Raw genomic sequence first — 16,164 nt, 5'->3', positions numbered from 1 at the left:
TCATTCAAACAATTTACCATGAACCCTTTAATCAAAGTGTACTCGCACCAAAGTTATATATGTTATTATAATTAGATACTTCCTTTTAAAATAGTTATATTAGCAAATTAGAGGCTATTCTTTCTTAAATAAAATATATTACGTATATAAAATATGGTAGCTGCACATACAGAAATGCCTTTTCTAAACCTGTTTTTTTTGGTTTATTACATGTTACATTTCCACCAGATGGCAGTATGAGATCTAATACACACTTTCCCCAAAGACCACCATGACATTCGCAAAATATTATAAAAGATCTTTATGAGAAGTTAAAAATGTCACTTAAAAGACCATTCAGGAAGAGCAATTAAACAACAAAATGACAAATAGCAAATAATAAAAACATAATAAATACAATTTGTTAAGTGGCAAACTGGTCATGAGGCAGGTCACATATATTTGTATACTAAGGCAAATTCAGTGAAACACACCTGCATCTGTGTGGATTTGTCTTGACTTGAGCATATTTACAGCAAATTATTCCAAAAAAGGCAATTTGCATTTCATGAATCTCCAACTGTTTTGGTGTGTTGGGTGTGAAAAATGTCTACGGTGGTCTCCTGGCACTGCCTGAGGTCGTAGTCACAGTAACCAATAGAGAATCGGCCCTGTGGACATTACAAACATGTTTCATAAGCACAAATGAACAAATTGATTTTCAGCACAGTTTTTCTGACAGAACGTAAAGAGGTAAAAAAAAAAACTCCAAAGGTGAATAAAAACTCACCTTTGGTCTCTTGAAATAATCCAAGCCTCTTCCAATCTTTATGATCCAACCATTGTCAAACCTTCAAACATAAATAAGTTTAGATAAGTGTAAAAGTCACAATTATAGTAAACATTCTAATAAATTAAAAGTAAATATTACATGAATATGGTTGTTTGTTTTTTCAGAGTTAAACTACTTATTAAAGCTGTAAAAGACAAATTTGCAGCTTTACCTGATTTCCCTGTCATGAATAGTTGAGGAATATCGCAGATCCAGAGTTACTCCCTGCACTCTAAGGCTCTCTTTCAGCTCTGCCAGAGCGCTGTTCTGTTGGCTGCTGTCAGCCTGCAGAACAGGATGAAGGCAGATGAAGGCACACAAACTGAATAACATAGACTACTGAGACTACGCATCATTTACAGGATGTGACCTCATTTTCTGAATAACCTACTTCATCCTGTGAAGTGAGGAGATGGACCACGTTCACCTTACAGGGCGCCTTAAGCAGCATCTCGCAGAACCTCAGTAAGTTGTACAACTGTGACAAATAAAAGGGAATGAGGTGTGTTCTTATCTAAAACAAATTTCTTTCTTTCTTCTGTATCTTTTACCTGGTGGGTGTGTCGTATGTATGGGTCTTCTATCCACACTTCTGTAAGAGCACTGCTGATGTAAGGCTTGAACAAAGACTCGTAACTGTAACCAGTGGCGTCTTCCGATATTCTAATTTGCTCATGGTATTTCCCGTCTGACAAGAGAAGGATACAAAAAGAATTACTTTTAGACGACAATCAACAACACTATTTGTCAAGCTATAAATGTATACATATGTTTATTATTATTATTACACCTGTTATTTTTTTATGCTCCTTTTTCTTGTCTTTCTGCTGTTCCAGTAACTGAATTTCCCCCTGTGGGATCAATAAAGTCCGTCCGTCTAATCACCTACAGTATGTATCCCCAACACATTCACCTCCTTGACTCATTTTACCTTGCATGCCGAATTGAATGAATAAATGTGCTAATTACCGTCTTTGATCTGGTTCACATGGGCTTTGATTTGCTCTGCTCTGTCCATATAGCCCTTAATCTTCTCCCTGTAGTGTCCTCTCTTTAAATCATCTTTCACCGCTGTTGACAGAAAAATGAAACAAAAATAGACAATAGATTTTCTTAATTTTGCCAAAGTTGTCAGAGACTGTAAGACACAGACACACAGACCTCTCAACACGTCCATGAGCAGCTGGATGCCCTCCTGGTAGCAGACTAACGATTCTTGGAAGCGGCCGCTATGGTCCAGCTCCACTGCCCGCTTTAGGACAGAGATGGCGGACGTCTCCATCCCTGACACATGATTTTGTGTCATTTTTCTGTTAGCCCTTCCTATTGTATTCTATTCTAGAAAAGCAGTTGGATTTCCATACCAGGAAACTGATTAGACCAAGTGCCACTACCTTCCCAACTAGGTAGCTATTTGCGTCCACCAGAAAAATAATTCCGGGAGAAACGCAACGCTCTGGTGAGACAAAGATGTAGATTGGACGGGCAGAATATTGACTGAAATACACTGCATAAATAACTATATGTCCTGAAAGGGACAAGATTTAAATGTCATATACTTACATATAAATTTTACAAACCTAAATAATGTCTTTAGGTACTTTGTTTAAGACACATGCATCATGGCGGTTTAGTTTTAATGTGACACCGACACTTCCGGTAGGGACTTTAGGGAGGTGAGATGTGCGCGTGAATATACATTCTTAGGCGGTTTTCTATTTCCTAACTTCACATTGCTCATGTATGTTTGACGAAATATTATGCGTATAGTTGTGCGCGCGTGTCTTTTCCCTAAACGTTTAGTTACACGCGTAGTGTGTAGGTTTGCAGCGCTGTAACCTTGGGGCGCATGTCCGTCGTTTGAGCTCAACTGAAATCTGTTGACTGAAAATATAACATGTCAAGCATCTGTCGCCGTTTGGGTTCGCTGTCAGTCAAGGTGAGAACATGAAACATTTAACCCATTCAGTAATGCCATAATTAGATCTCAAATCTGATCTCATATCTTACAGATCCCGAGAGAAGCTTCACTTTTGTCCCAATGCTCAGGGTTTGTGTCAACACGCTGTAAATTTACCAAAGCAAGGATCCGAATGGAGGTAAGATAGCACAAACCGTGGATATACAGCTACAATTATGAAGCTGAAAATATGACTTCATTATTTTGTTTCTTTGTATGGTTCAAAACTGGTAAATTTGTCCTATTTACGTTTTTTTGACAAAGTAACTGATTAATCTAGAAAATAGTTCTTTGTTCTGATTCTAAATGGTTAAAGTAATATTTCAGCTTACTTTGTGTGCTGTAGATTTTCACAGTATCTGTTTTTCTACACAGCTTTTTTCAGAGAGAGCAAAAGAACATGAAAAATATGGTGGTGATCCAGACCAACCTCATAAACTCCACATAGTGACACGTGTCAGAAGTGTGATGGGAAGACCGTACTGGGAGAAAGAGGCTGTGAAACACCTGGGGCTTCAGAAAGTAAGGCATTGCTTGTTTATTTTATATTAAAATACACCTCAAAATGTGAATGTAAGATTATTAGATCTGTATTTACTATTCAGATCTGTATTTTCTAGAGACAAAAACTCTATTGAATTGAATCAGTATTGGAGTTTTTCAGTGACTTTGTTTTCTGTTTTATATTTAGGCACATGTCCCTGTAATTCATAAAAACACACCTGCAGTAAATAGCCAACTGAAATTTGTCAAGCACCTTGTGAGGTAAGACATCTTGTATGAATGACCAACAGAAATTAAAACATCTGACAAAAGTAGTGGACACTTATGACTTGAGCTATTATAGGACAGGAAATAAATACTTGTTCTGAGTATTTTAATGACCATTAAAGGCACTGTCATGTCTTTCAGCATCAAGCCACTGAAGACTCCCTATGGGCTCCCCACTGAAGAGGACATGTGTCATACATACATCAACAGCAAAGGAGAACTTATTGTTCATCGTGTCCTCCAACCTCTAGATCCAAAGACTATTGAATCTTAGACCTGCTCTCAATAAATGAATAATTCAATGGTAAATGGTTTGCATTTATATAGTATATTTATACACCCTTTCAGGCACATATTGACCATTGCGAGGCTCGAACCCTTAACCTTGTGGTTAGAGGGACGACCTCCCTAATTCAGGAAAAGGTGAATGGATCCTAACTCTTTTTTTCCCAACCTCACATAGCCCCCCCCCCCCCGGAACCAGATACTTTTTCGTCAAGTCTTTTTTTAATGTTACACTAAGTTGAATACTTGCTACATTGAAATATGTAAAAATGTAGTCTGAATGCAAAAGATGATCTTGGCACTCACATGCATCAGGTTTTCTGTTATAACATCAGAGTCACACTGTTGAAAAGAAACACAGAAAAACCAATACTACAGTACCTAATTAAGCACACCTCTATCCTCTAAAGATGCCAAAATCATTAGCAAAAATATAAAGCTAGAAATGGCTCAGAAAAAGTTTACTATACAATGTATAGTCTCACTTGAAGTACATGTATATAAATACATGTTTGAATGTAGGACATGACAGACAATTAAATAATATAGGTAAAATAACAATGCATTTAGAGATTTTGTAAATAAAGAGTGTTTGTAATGAATAGGACAAGCATCTAAGAGGAGTAGAGAAGATAAATGAATGTGGGCTGTCTGCTAGATTTTATTACTGAGGTAGCCCTGAGAGAGGAAACCAGGTGAAGTCAAGGGTTTTCAGTCATCTCCAGAATCAGAGTCAGAGTCGTAGCCTCGTCCCCTAATGGTTTTCTTCTCCACCTTTGTGAACTTTGTTCCTGATCTCTGCGTCACTGTTGGGGGCTCCATCAGGTTACCACTGAGACAGGAAAAATGTGGCGTTGAATTAGAATAGAATATCAGTAGATAGATAGAAACTTTAAAAGACCAAGGGGGAAGTCTCAGTCTTACCTGTAGTTGATAACATCTGCACAGCCAAGTCTCCATTCAAGCATTTCTGTGGAAAATTCATCCGTGTTTCCCAAGTCAGTGAATCCAACAACATAGTCCTTTGTTTTTCCATCTATCAGCAAGGCCAGTGTAGGAATGACCTTGATGCGCAGCCTCTCTGACAGAAATGGAGCCTTTTCTGCATTCAGTTTGATGAATTTGGTCTCAACATGCTTTTTTGCCAAGATGGCCAAGTGTTTGTCAAGGATCTTACATCTACAGAGGGAGAGGGACAGAGTGACAGGCTTAGCATCCTAACTACAATTGTAAAACATTGTTAGGTCATCAGTACTGTTTAAGTTTAATGTTCAACAACTCAACTAGATGTTAACTTGAACACATTCGGTCTCAGGGTATTTACAAAAGTAATATCGATACAGCATCTGTAATGATCTGTATATTGAAACAACTGCTGGGAATTTACCTGAAGGTGGAATTTCTGTAGAAGTGGCAGACAACATTCTTGCTATCCTTGACTTCACTAAAGAAGTCTTTTTCACTTGGGATTTCTCTGTACTCTCCATGGCCTTTAGACAACCACTCCTTTGAAGGAGAGAACAGATGTCAAGTTTAGAGTTTTACAAATCTGCTAAAAGTAACTTCTGGATAAGAGAATGAATATAATTGACCTATGCATAAGATTTAATGAATTCAACTTGCATTACAAGTGTGATGCAATGCCCACATACCTGCTTCTGTTTCTGAGCTTTTTTAAGTGCTTCCAGCCGCCTTTCCTTCAGTCTCTCTAAATCATCCTCATCCAATTCATTCAGTTTGCTCAGATGTGCATCCACCTGCTCCTCCACCAACTTAGCGGACTGCTCCAGAACCTTTGATATGATTTCTATTGACTGGTTGGCCATGTTTGCCTGGTCAATGTTCACTCTTTAAACCTAAGAGATGAAGGATAGGAAGAAACAACACCCTATTATTCTTCTATTCATGCTTACTTGAATATTTTTACACACAGTTGATCTGAGAGATTTCACAAAATATGATTAAAAAGACTAAGAAACTAATCAAGAGAATATTACTTGACACAGAAACATGAATTTAGCAACAGTGCTTTGCTCTTTTTTTTCCACTGAAGAATGATTGTTTTGGAATCTAGCTGTTATACTTGAACTTGAAAACGTGATTCGAATAATAGTTATAATCTTAGTTTTAAGGTATTAGATACACGCCACTGAAACTATTTAATCATAAACTGGACATTTTAACTCTGATGAAAGGTAGTCTTTTTGTTGGGTTGTTGTAGATGTGACTGTATTTAATAAATGTGAGCAACTTGATGACCAGCTGGTGCCAAAAGCCATGTGAGTAAGAAAAGCAGTGACCCAGCAGCGTCTTTAAATGGAGCCATAGTAACAAATGGTCGCACCTCATTCTTTGCTAGGTAACATTAGCATTATCTTAGCAGTGTTAGTCTGTCCTAACGTTACCTGGTCATGGCTTTTTAAATCGACATTTAGTTGTTTGATTTGCACATTAGTCTGATCCCGGTAACGGACTAACACAACGCTATTAAAAAAGGAAAGCCCTAGAAATTACTCGCCAACATTACTGCTACTCTGCTAAGCTAGGTAGCTAGCAATAGCCTTGCGAGCTACTGCAATAAAGACTTCACACGACAGTGGTTTAAAAATGCCCTTGTTTTATAATAATACAATTATCGACTGAAATGATTCATGGGACCGTGTAGGTTTAATAAACACTGAGCAGGTTAAGAAATTACCTGGCGGAAGAAAGATCTCCGTCAACTCTTCAGTTCGTGCGCGAAATGCAAACCGTCGCCGTGAGTGTGACGTCACCCCCGGAGAGGCGACGCCTACATGATAAAACGTACAACAAAACGAAATAATAATGTTTTATATAACTGCCTCAGACACGCAGCTAAATAATTTATCCTTTAATTTCTAAAACACCTGTTAAAAATCCTTTAAAGGAACCTTTATAGTTATTTAACATTCTTCTACAAGACTTTACTTTCGGCGAAAAGACAAAGACAAATTCATCAATACAGACTTTATTACCAAGATGTAAAAAACTTACAAACAAGTTCACAGCTTCAGGTCTTCAGGCACGAGCCAGCTTCTAGAAGACAACACTGGCCATTTTGAGCTCCTGGCCATTCCACTCAGGAAAGATATGAAGAGAAGCAACATCTTGTAAGTGAGTGGAGACATGGGATACATTCATTTCAACATGGTCAGTGTGACAGATTGATTTGGTTTGCATATTGTTATACAGTTTTAAATAAATGTTTCATCCACACAATGTTTTACATGGTGAATTCACAAGCCAGCCAGGCAGCCGCATTTGTGGAGTATTTCCACTTACCACCTTAAAAGGTTAACGTCACAGAAATACAATGATGTAGCCACAATGCATATAAATATTGCAAATGTGTAAAGTACACAAGTTCGTTTACAGAGTAAAAAACCTGTTGCAAATCTAGTGTTATTTCTAAATTCAGCTGTATGAAACCATTGGAAACACTTGAATACCAAGATTAAGTTCATATACAAAGGCTGTATGAAACGTTTCATTATTTAGAAGGGACATCTTGACTATTTGTCAAAAAAGAAATGCATAGGCCACTTATTGATTGCCATAACCCCTGCCAACATCCTCCCATGTCAGAGTGCTACTGAGAATCAACAGTTAACCTTGTGAAGTGCTTTGGCCAGTTTCTGATTTCAAAGTTGAAACAGTTAAAGAGTGAGAAGATTTACAATTTAGACAGTTACTAAGATTTCACTACATGTAAACAATACAAGAGGTTAACCCTTTACATACATCTTTTGTTTTAAAACTTTCACAAGAACCTTTAAAAACACTATTTACACACTATAATAACAGAGTTTGGCACTTTTTTCAAGAGACGAGAAAAAGGTCGCACTGTAGACATCAGACTGTTTGTGACGCAGCAGTAGAAGGTATTTCACAGGTCAGTACAAGTGGCATGGAGCACCAAAGAAATTTTACCAGAACTAAACGTTTATAAATGTTACTATATGATTATGTGTAAACAGAATTATGCCTACTGCTTCTTTTAGATGTAAACAGACTTTAGTGCATGACTGAATAAATAATAAATCCTACATGTGCCTGTAAGACTAGTCGATCCTAGCGTCAAATGTTTTATCAGATACAAAAACAGAAATTTGTAGTCTTACAATGCCTGGGTTAGACTGCTTGCAAACATCTGAATATAACACTTTACATTAATATGGAAATGAGTATGATAAACGATTAATTCTTAAAAGGCTGCTACAATTATCACCCTACTGGGTTATGATTAGCAGATGTTAAGTACATTTTTTGCCCTTCAGATAGTGGTACTTGTCTTTGACAAAGTAGTACTGTGCACACTCTCACCATGTACTCTCATGGCTCTAGGAACATGGTCTGAAGTTGAGTGAGAGGAGAAATCATGATTCAGATGCCATTATTTGTATTGCAGGTAGCCTTATAGAAGGAAAACAAAGCAAAGCATGAAGTGCTAATGGTAATGTCGAAACAGGCCTTTCAGGCTATCTTCAGGGTGCTGCCATAAGCCTGTTGCACAACCACCTGCACGTTGTCTACGATGAAGTCAAAAGCCATACTCCAAACAGACTCCACTGACTGCTGCATGAGTCTGCAGAGAAAACATGTAAAAATTAGCAAACACGAAAAACAACAAAGAAGTGGAGTAATGAAGGTGACTGAGCTGTGCAGTACTCGCCTTTTCATATATTTTATAATCAGATCCAATTTTTCCAGATCTTTGTCCTCAATCAGCTCCGTACAGTATTTCACCACCTGCAGGATGTCTTCCTCCATAGGTTCTAACATAAAGTAACAGGTGATTAAGACTGATTTCTGCTATGTGGCAAACATTGATGCAGTCAAAATGCAGTGTACAATGCTGGCATTATGACACAGTGTACCTGCTATAGTGGTGACCCATTCCCGTAACAGTGTTTTAATGTCGGTCAGGTCACTGGCTCCGGCCAATGCTGGAGCAGGACGAGGATGTAATATGGACACCAACTCTGCGATGTCTGGTTTTGAGGAGGATGTGGTCGGTGCATTTTCACTCTGAGAACGAACACAAACTGCAGATATAAGACAAGCTGCAACAGCCACAGACCTATCTGCACATAAATAAAATAAAAAATAAAAAGATAAAATCATCATCATAATTCATAGGCTCACCTTTACAGTGTTCTTGGGTTCCACTGGCTTTACAAGGGGTATTAGTGTGTTAGCTGGGCTGTTTGTTGCATGACTCCTCTTTAAAGGAGAAAGTCCTTTTTTAACGGGACTCACTGTATTTTTTTTCTTGTAGCGCCGCTTCACCCGACCGAGGCCAGCTCCTGGCTGCTTCAGTTGCAGCAGTGGATTCTTCTGCTCTACTGCAAAACACCAAAGACAGCAAATAATTGGTGAAAAAAGCATAACAATGGCAGAGAAAGCAAATAATGCTTCTTTCTAAGTAATCTGGTCACTTACACGCTTTTGTCTGAGGTTGAACAGTTGTTGCATGATTATAGGCTGACTTGAGTTCTTCCTGAAGTTCTTTGGGAAGGGCAGCAAATACATCCGGGTCAACCTGCACACAGACCCCACAGATTCAAATATTTCATGTTTGGATCAGATTTATTAAGATATGACTTTATTATATTTTCAAAAGAAAGGTTATGTAAAGTGTATGCTATATTCTATAAATAACCAGAAAGAGTCTTGATATGCTTACCTGTGAGAAATTAGGTAGTTCTAGTACAATTCCTGGACTGTCGGGCTGGTTTTGAATCTGTAGAACTAATGCCACAGGTCTGTGTAATGGAGGTCCGGAGGCAGGAGGACCAAACGGGGAGGTAGGGCAAGACCTCTGAGAAGAAGCCTGAGGAAGGGGATCAAGGGGCTGTGGACTCGGTGAACGGTGGTTATTTGGTCTCCCAACTCTATGAGTCCATGACTGCTCTACTTGTTCTCTTAGCTCTGCGGGCAGGGCCTCCAACACAGATCGATCCACCTTAATGCATACATTAATGAAAGTGTTGATATAATGTTCATTGTTTAATTGTATTTTCATCAATCAGAAATATTTTTAAGTCCTCACCTGTGAGGGAGAGGGGACTTCAATGCTAAGGTTGAGACGTGTTCGAGAATGTTTTGGAGTTTGCCGGCACGCTAACTGGTCTTTGCTTGTGCCTGGGACAGGCTCAGGAGACACTGGATGTAGAAAGGAGCCAGGTGATGAGGCTGTGGTTGAAGAAGTCTTTGTCTGATGCATGGTGTTGTCAGCCCCATCTGCAACATTGATGGTTCAACATCATAACATTGTAACCTCATAAGCAACATCAAATATACAGACTGCAATAAAAAAAGTTTCACAAACCTCTGCTGAGGGAAGAGGTACTGGGTCCCTTGTTAAGTAACATCTCTTTGATGGACCGTGAGCGGTGAACAGTGGAGTCTTTAGGGATTGTGTGATGTCCTTCAAGAAGCTGAATCTGGATCCCGACTCCTCTCAGGTCCTGAACCTGCAACTTCATGGCATGGAACAGCTTGATGACTGCCGTGGCAATCAGCTGACCGCTGTCAGTGGAATGAGCGAGCATCACAGTCCTGACAGCATGGGACAGATAAAAATGAGAATCCACACAAAGACAATGACATGGATAAGCAATGGAAAGGGGACATTATCACTCACTCAACAACATACAGGTGTGCATTACTTTCTTACCTGGCTAGACTATCACATATGCCATGACCTCCATATTTAGCTGGTTCCAGTGGAGCTCCAACCTTGCGTACCATGACCTTAAGTGTAACTCTGCGACCACGTAGCCCTGCTTCCTGTAAGCGACGTTGCACCTCCATTGACAAATTAGTCAGGAAACTCTCTGCCTCATCAATCTGATCACACAGGTGAGTTAGATAGTGTTAGATTAAAAAAGCAGTGAAACACAAACAAAAATAAAGACAGTGAGAGCATGGGAGTAGTTCTGACCCGTGTAAAGCGGATGTTGTAGTTCATCTCTGCAGAGACAGACTTCCTTTCCTTCTCGTATCGAACAGGTCGGTCATCTAGTCCTCTGCAGAATCGGAACAAGGTTTGTCCTGTCCTGGGTCCAAATTTCTTTTGCAGCTGAGAAAGAGAGACCTGTCGGAGGTCCCCACATGAACTCACACCCATAGAGCCTAACTTTCTGCCCATTACAGGCCCAACACCTAGAAAAATGCAGTATCTTAGTCAATTTGTTTAAAAGACCATGGGTTGGAAACACGACCAGCTGGTGATGCTCTGTTCGTACCTGGTAAGTTGGTCACTGGCAGATCTCTGATAAAATCATCCACTTCTTCAGACTTCAAAAAGTACTGCCCATCTGGCTTGGCCCTGCGAGTCGCCAGGCGAGCCAACAAGATGTTGGACCCTGAGCAGATAAGCAATTATTAAAATACAAACACGGCGTAGTTCTATTTTTCAGAAAGAAATGTGCCCAGTAGAAACTCACCCATGCCCACTGAAGCACAGCATCCAGTTTTCTCCTTGATTTCTGCTCTGATTGTTTTGGCAAGATCGTCTGGGCTGATGCCCAATTCAGCTAGCAGAGTAGAACCATCTATCAGCACTTCATCACAGCTCAAAGCTTCAATGTCATGGGTATAACTGTAAACAGAAGAAAAAAGTGAGACGCAAAATTTTAGGTCAATCTGCAGGTCAGTAATCTGGGAGTGAGTTACAGTAGATCTGGAAATTGTTCTTACCCTGCAAGTATCTCATACATGGTGAGAGCCACCTCTTTATAAGCCTCAAAATCATATGGGACAGACTGCAGTGAGGGACACAACTGTTTCGCTTTGCCAAAGAACATCCCATTCCTCACACCTGCTCGTCTATAGCAAAACAAATGTAGCAGGTAAAAACGCTGTTTATATTTGTAAAATTAAATACACACGTGTGTGTTTACTTCTTACCTGGCCTCATAGCTGCAGGATGCAATTTCTGCCATTGAGAGGGCAGCAGCATCCTGATCCACTGCCTTGGCATGGGACTCGGGACTTTCTTGTGAGGGTGTTATGTGCAACTCATCATCGTTTCTATCTGAGATGCCAGACAAGGATGCAGCTAAATAAAGGTTAAAATGTATAGAACAAAATCACAGGATTAATACTTTGAGCTTTCTGAACAGTTTTACCATGTTGAGGGGTCACGTGCTTCCTCATGTAGTACTGCTGCTCCAGCTGAGGATTGGCCCCTGGCCTTAGGGGGACTTTGCCCTGCCCACGATTACTGGTCACAGCTACAGGCTTCCCTGCAAGAAATCCACAGGGTTAACCAGCATCACTGACATGATGTGACTACCATGTTTAGCAGGTATCTGTTGTTTGTGAACACATTAGACAGTCCAAAGGAACCTTACCTTTGAGGTCTGGCCGATGTCGGATCCCCACAGACACAAAGAAGCAGTCCATGTCCACATGAAGAATACAAGACTTAACACTTGAAGATGTACCTGACACAGAGACATTATCATTATTGGACCTTTCTAAATAGAAAAAACACATATGGCCTCTATTAATACAGAGATTTTATTCTTACCTTGACTGTCTGTAGCACATACGGCTGCATATTTCCTTAATCGATCCTTCCCAGGAAAGTAGGCATCTCCAGCTGCTTGTCGTTTAATGTGCAGTTCATTGACGTATTCAGAGAATCCAGTCCTCCACGTGGAGATTTGGTGTAAACGTGAGTGAGAATAGTACTCGGAGATCAAGTCACCCGTTTGCACCAGGAGATGTGCAGCCTTTGATGACGACGATGACTTGTCGTTGGGTGGATCTGGTTTGTGTGCAGTGTTGGTGGTGTGTAGTGAGGCAGCTTCCGATGAAAGGGCGCTGTAGTGACTTCCATTTAGTCGAATCGGACAATGCGATGTAGATTGTGATGCAGGAGAAATTGGAGACTTTTCAGAATTTGAATCAACCTGAAGGGACAATTGGGGCTGTTTTTGCAGCAGCTGGGCTTCACCTACTTTCAAAGCCACTTGGCAGCTGTGTGGAGGTTTAGGTCTTTGCTCATTGTCTGCTTGGCAGCACTGCTTAGGAGGACTGTTGGGAAACTCATATGGGTCAGGTTTGTCTGTTAGACTCTTAACTGTGCATTCAGACAGGTCCTTGTCAACAAAAAGATCATCCGACGCAAAAGACAGGTCTTCTGTGTTTAAGGCACCATTAATGAGGTGAGGATGTCCATTGGTCAAAGGTGGATCCGTCACCACCTGTGGAAAAGCATCTTCTCTGCCACACTCATTCATTTCATTCATTTTTGAATGGCTCACGTCCAATGAGGTCTGCAGTAATCCATTTCTGTGAAACACAAAAAAAATCATTGCTTAGTGAATTACGAACACAGATTTTTACAACTTTATATTTAAATTTACTTAGTATTTCAAATTTGCAAAAAAACAAAAAGGACAAGTTCTTCCTCAGATAAACAATATGTACTCACACTTTTAATTCCGCCTCCCTGCAGCCACTGTGGTGTGTGCTGCACAAAGAGTAGGTCTGAGGTTGTTGCTGGCCAGTTTTCTGGTGCTGGAGACGACGATGAGGTGTTTGAACAGTAGACTGTGGGGACTTTGTTGGGCTTGGGTTACACACAGCACGGGTCTGTGAAGGGCTTATGTGTCTGGGAGCTATACTGAGGTGGCTGGATGCAGAATGACCGGGCTGGTTACTGAAGTGAGGCGCACAGCTGTGCTGGGTGGACTGAGGTTGACTGTTGCTAGGGTTAGGTTTGAGGGTATTCTCGTAGCTGGATGAGGATTGTTTCTGCTTGGGAAACGCTTGTTCAACATTGTGCTGTGGCAGATGTGGTTTATGGTGGGCATTTGTCTGTAGCGTCCCATGGCTCGTTCCTGCAATATCTGAGGTCTGGCGCAGAATGATGCCAGGGAAGAGGGGGCCTTTCTGTTTTGCATACAGTTGGTACTGAATGTAAGGCAGAAGTCGTCCAGCTTTGACACTGTTTTAGAGAAATGAAAATATATTTAAGCTGATGTTGTACAAAAACATTTATATTATAATGGCAGATGTACCAACATACAAACACACCTGTCTGTGATCCAATCCGGCCTGATGACTTTTTCTCCTTTGAGCTCCTGAATTTTGCAGTTGGGCAAGTTGTTGGCGATGATGTGAGTGGTCTTGGAGCGAGAGTAGTACATGTGGAACTGTCCACCATGCAGCATCATCAGTCTGCGTAGCTCATCAGCACTTGGATCTATTGTATTGGGTTAAAGCATTATCTGATCAGGATACTAGTAAAATACAAAGTGCCCAATGATTTGATCATGAAAAAAACAGTTATGCAGATATACAGTCTGCACTCGCGGCTGTCAACATTATCGTTGCCATACCACTCAAAGCATAAAACCTATTCAGAGCGTGACACGATCTGTGCAGACAGAATTTTGATGAGGTGAGAGAAATGCAGCTGCGTGTGAAAGACTTGTTTGCATTCAGTCTACGGGGACATTCTCGCAGAACATTTACACTGTCCATCATTCATAGTGTGAAGGACTGACTGACGATCCTGTGAATGTGAGAAGTCGGCAGCAATAGAGTACACGTGTTTTTAATATTACCTGTGTATCCGTTGACATAAATGGCCACCCCACTGAAGATGCTGGAGCACGTCCCCTCCTTCTGTTTTTCCTTGGGGGCATCGCGTTTAAACTGCTCATCCAACTTGGAGACTTTGGCCGCCATGTAGCCCCCCTGCAAATACGGAAGAGAGCAGCGAGACAAGTTGAACGTATATGAAGCCTTTTAATTTTTTATCCATCACCCCCAACAGTCAAAACCTGCACTGCTCCCCTGGGGGGTGGGGGCAGCGTCTCCATGCTGGGGCATTTCTACCACGAATTGTTAGTTACGAAGAGCCGATTGGAACTCACCCTTTCAGCCCATCCGTTGTCATCGTTAGCATTCGCTTTCTTCTTTGTCCAGCCATTTCGACTCATACTGAGCCACCTGAAAGCACGAGAGCAGCTCTTCAGCCACACTGAACCAAGGCGAGCTAAAATCATGCTGCAGTAACGGAATCAAATATTGTAACTTCTTATTAAAGTACACGACAACACTGTCAACACTGTATTATTGTCCTAGTGTGCCACTCAAAACACAGACAAGCCTCCCACCAAGCTCAGGTGTTATTGACGGCGGAGACATATTAAGTCCACATTCATCTGGTGAAAGTGCGTGTCTGCCTTGGGGACGTTGTTCCGACCAAGGGCATGCCCGGGCAGCCCTCTGCCGCTGACAGGTAGCTGGGTCTCACCACAGCCCCGTGTGGCACTTTGTCACATCTTCCATGCTAACGTTAGCCGCACGGTTAGCCGCACTTGGCGACGTCGGACATTAGCAACGGTCGTTACACGTGCGTGTCGCTCGCGACCGCGGCGCTCTGTCAATTCAGGCAAACAAAAACACGAGGACGTTCGTGTCGCGTGCACGCGCTGACAACGCCGCCAAACAATGGCCAGCGCAACTTCCAGCACCCGCCGAGTAACTTCGACCGGGGCCGTGCGCGGCGGAGCCCCCGCCGACACGCGTCAGCGGCTCTTACCTTGGATCCCGCCAGACTGGGTCGTTAGCTACACACTTCTCTGTGCAGACGCTGCCCCGCGCACACGGCGAGTGCGCAGCGATTAACCGAGGTGAGAGCCGAGAGGAGCGGAATGGAAGCCCCCCCCCCGAGCTGGCTCGACTCGTCCGCCGCGTCCTACTCCACAGACGCCCTGTGGTCGAACTGAGACGCCGCTATTTTGTCATGATGCCGCGCCATGTCTGTCCAGCATTTTGCTCACCCTCCCAGTCCGTTTGCTCTGGTTCTACCGCCTGAACGCTCTGCTTTCCCTTCGCACACCGACTGTCAAACCGTACTTCCGGATACCATTTTCAAAGTAAAGTACGTTGTAACAGGTCGGGATACTCTTGATATAGGTAAGTGACAGAACCTGTGGAGAACAGTGTGTTTCGCATATTACGCATATCTGAGCTACAACTTTATTTTACGTTCAGAACATTCAATTTACAATAGCATAAAACTGTTTTGCTTTATTTTGAAAATCAAACAGGCTCGATGCCCCGTTTCCGTGACGCGTTTCTTGGACAGCTTGACGCAGCTCATCCCCGGTTGTTTTCAGCTTCAAGTTGTGTAATTCTGCTGCCACGCTGCGGGCAGTCGATCGCTGGTCATGTGTATCGACTGTCTGAGCGCACCCTGAATCGGTGTCCGGTTTAAAAGAGACCACTGTCACACGGGGGGAAGCCGTCAGTCTGAAGCCGTAACGGCTGATCTGTCCACCTTTTG

At 41.7% G+C, this 16,164-nt stretch overlaps 4 protein-coding genes across 8 annotated transcripts; 1 reads left to right on the top strand and 3 right to left on the bottom strand.

The window, feature by feature from the left end:
- Nucleotides 1–286: 286 nt before the first annotated feature.
- mitd1 (MIT, microtubule interacting and transport, domain containing 1) lies at nucleotides 287–2,266 on the bottom strand. Its single transcript, XM_029135662.3, has 7 exons — nucleotides 1,973–2,266; nucleotides 1,781–1,882; nucleotides 1,363–1,499; nucleotides 1,203–1,289; nucleotides 984–1,096; nucleotides 770–830; nucleotides 287–650 (listed from the first exon to the last, which is right to left on the bottom strand). The coding sequence occupies exons 1-7, from the start codon at nucleotides 2,115–2,117 to the stop codon at nucleotides 546–548; spliced, it is 750 nt and encodes a 249-aa protein (XP_028991495.1). The 5' UTR covers nucleotides 2,118–2,266; the 3' UTR covers nucleotides 287–545.
- A 177-nt stretch (nucleotides 2,267–2,443) lies between these two features.
- mrpl30 (mitochondrial ribosomal protein L30) lies at nucleotides 2,444–3,851 on the top strand. The gene is made up of 5 exons (XM_029135664.3): nucleotides 2,444–2,750; nucleotides 2,824–2,910; nucleotides 3,147–3,293; nucleotides 3,463–3,536; nucleotides 3,684–3,851. Exons 1-5 carry the CDS (start codon nucleotides 2,709–2,711, stop codon nucleotides 3,814–3,816), a joined length of 483 nt encoding a protein of 160 aa, XP_028991497.1. The 5' UTR covers nucleotides 2,444–2,708; the 3' UTR covers nucleotides 3,817–3,851.
- On the bottom strand, nucleotides 3,632–6,632 carry txndc9 (thioredoxin domain containing 9). 2 transcript variants are annotated; one of them, XM_055505090.1, is made up of 5 exons: nucleotides 6,526–6,632; nucleotides 5,480–5,683; nucleotides 5,215–5,333; nucleotides 4,752–5,006; nucleotides 3,632–4,659 (listed from the first exon to the last, which is right to left on the bottom strand). In XM_055505090.1, the coding sequence occupies exons 2-5, from the start codon at nucleotides 5,651–5,653 to the stop codon at nucleotides 4,539–4,541; spliced, it is 669 nt and encodes a 222-aa protein (XP_055361065.1). In that variant the 5' UTR covers nucleotides 5,654–5,683; nucleotides 6,526–6,632; the 3' UTR covers nucleotides 3,632–4,538. The 2 variants fall into 2 exon arrangements, with proteins under 2 accessions (XP_055361065.1, XP_028991496.1); XM_029135663.3 differs by having other exon boundaries at nucleotides 5,480–5,659; nucleotides 6,526–6,610.
- A 168-nt stretch (nucleotides 6,633–6,800) lies between these two features.
- Nucleotides 6,801–15,683, bottom strand: rev1 (REV1 DNA directed polymerase). 4 transcript variants are annotated; one of them, XM_029135654.3, is made up of 22 exons: nucleotides 15,418–15,683; nucleotides 14,747–14,822; nucleotides 14,435–14,567; nucleotides 13,902–14,070; nucleotides 13,297–13,812; nucleotides 12,388–13,154; nucleotides 12,209–12,301; nucleotides 11,984–12,100; nucleotides 11,763–11,913; nucleotides 11,553–11,681; nucleotides 11,300–11,454; nucleotides 11,099–11,218; nucleotides 10,795–11,015; nucleotides 10,528–10,700; nucleotides 10,180–10,409; nucleotides 9,901–10,091; nucleotides 9,535–9,813; nucleotides 9,291–9,390; nucleotides 8,994–9,193; nucleotides 8,726–8,876; nucleotides 8,521–8,623; nucleotides 6,801–8,433 (listed from the first exon to the last, which is right to left on the bottom strand). In XM_029135654.3, exons 2-22 carry the CDS (start codon nucleotides 14,810–14,812, stop codon nucleotides 8,322–8,324), a joined length of 4,176 nt encoding a protein of 1,391 aa, XP_028991487.1. In that variant the 5' UTR covers nucleotides 14,813–14,822; nucleotides 15,418–15,683; the 3' UTR covers nucleotides 6,801–8,321. The 4 variants fall into 4 exon arrangements, with proteins under 4 accessions (XP_028991487.1, XP_028991490.1, XP_028991489.1 ...); XM_029135657.3 differs by having other exon boundaries at nucleotides 9,901–10,013; XM_029135656.3 differs by having other exon boundaries at nucleotides 11,763–11,889; nucleotides 15,418–15,682.
- Between the last annotated feature and the right edge of the window lie 481 nt (nucleotides 15,684–16,164).

Source organism: Betta splendens, chromosome 21 (assembly GCF_900634795.4).
Source record: "Betta splendens chromosome 21, fBetSpl5.4, whole genome shotgun sequence".
Classification (NCBI taxonomy): Eukaryota; Metazoa; Chordata; class Actinopteri; order Anabantiformes; family Osphronemidae; genus Betta; species Betta splendens.
This window is presented reverse-complemented; position numbering and strand designations above follow the sequence as displayed.

Excerpts from the sequence above, each read along its gene's own strand:
- txndc9 (XM_055505090.1), bottom strand. The coding sequence starts at position 5,653 with ATGGCCAACCAGTCAATAGAAATCATATCAAAGGTTCTGGAGCAGTCC. Across the intron at positions 5,334-5,479 it reads AAGCTCAGAAACAGAAGCAG|GAGTGGTTGTCTAAAGGCCA; the intron begins GTATGTGGGCAT and ends TCTCCTTCAAAG. Across the intron at positions 4,660-4,751 it reads GCAGATGTTATCAACTACAG|TGGTAACCTGATGGAGCCCC; the intron begins GTAAGACTGAGA and ends TTCCTGTCTCAG.
- mitd1 (XM_029135662.3), bottom strand. The coding sequence starts at position 2,117 with ATGACACAAAATCATGTGTCAGGGATGGAGACGTCCGCCATCTCTGTC. Across the intron at positions 1,500-1,780 it reads TGTGAACCAGATCAAAGACG|ACGGGAAATACCATGAGCAA; the intron begins GTAATTAGCACA and ends TTCTCTTGTCAG. Across the intron at positions 1,290-1,362 it reads ACATACGACACACCCACCAG|TTGTACAACTTACTGAGGTT; the intron begins GTAAAAGATACA and ends TATTTGTCACAG.
- mrpl30 (XM_029135664.3), top strand. The coding sequence starts at position 2,709 with ATGTCAAGCATCTGTCGCCGTTTGGGTTCGCTGTCAGTCAAG. Across the intron at positions 2,751-2,823 it reads TGGGTTCGCTGTCAGTCAAG|ATCCCGAGAGAAGCTTCACT; the intron begins GTGAGAACATGA and ends CATATCTTACAG. Across the intron at positions 2,911-3,146 it reads AAGCAAGGATCCGAATGGAG|CTTTTTTCAGAGAGAGCAAA; the intron begins GTAAGATAGCAC and ends TTTTCTACACAG.
- rev1 (XM_029135654.3), bottom strand. The coding sequence starts at position 14,812 with ATGAGTCGAAATGGCTGGACAAAGAAGAAAGCGAATGCTAACGATGAC. Across the intron at positions 11,219-11,299 it reads CTGTGCTTCAGTGGGCATGG|GGTCCAACATCTTGTTGGCT; the intron begins GTGAGTTTCTAC and ends TTATCTGCTCAG. Across the intron at positions 9,814-9,900 it reads AAGTCCCCTCTCCCTCACAG|GTGGATCGATCTGTGTTGGA; the intron begins GTGAGGACTTAA and ends GTATGCATTAAG.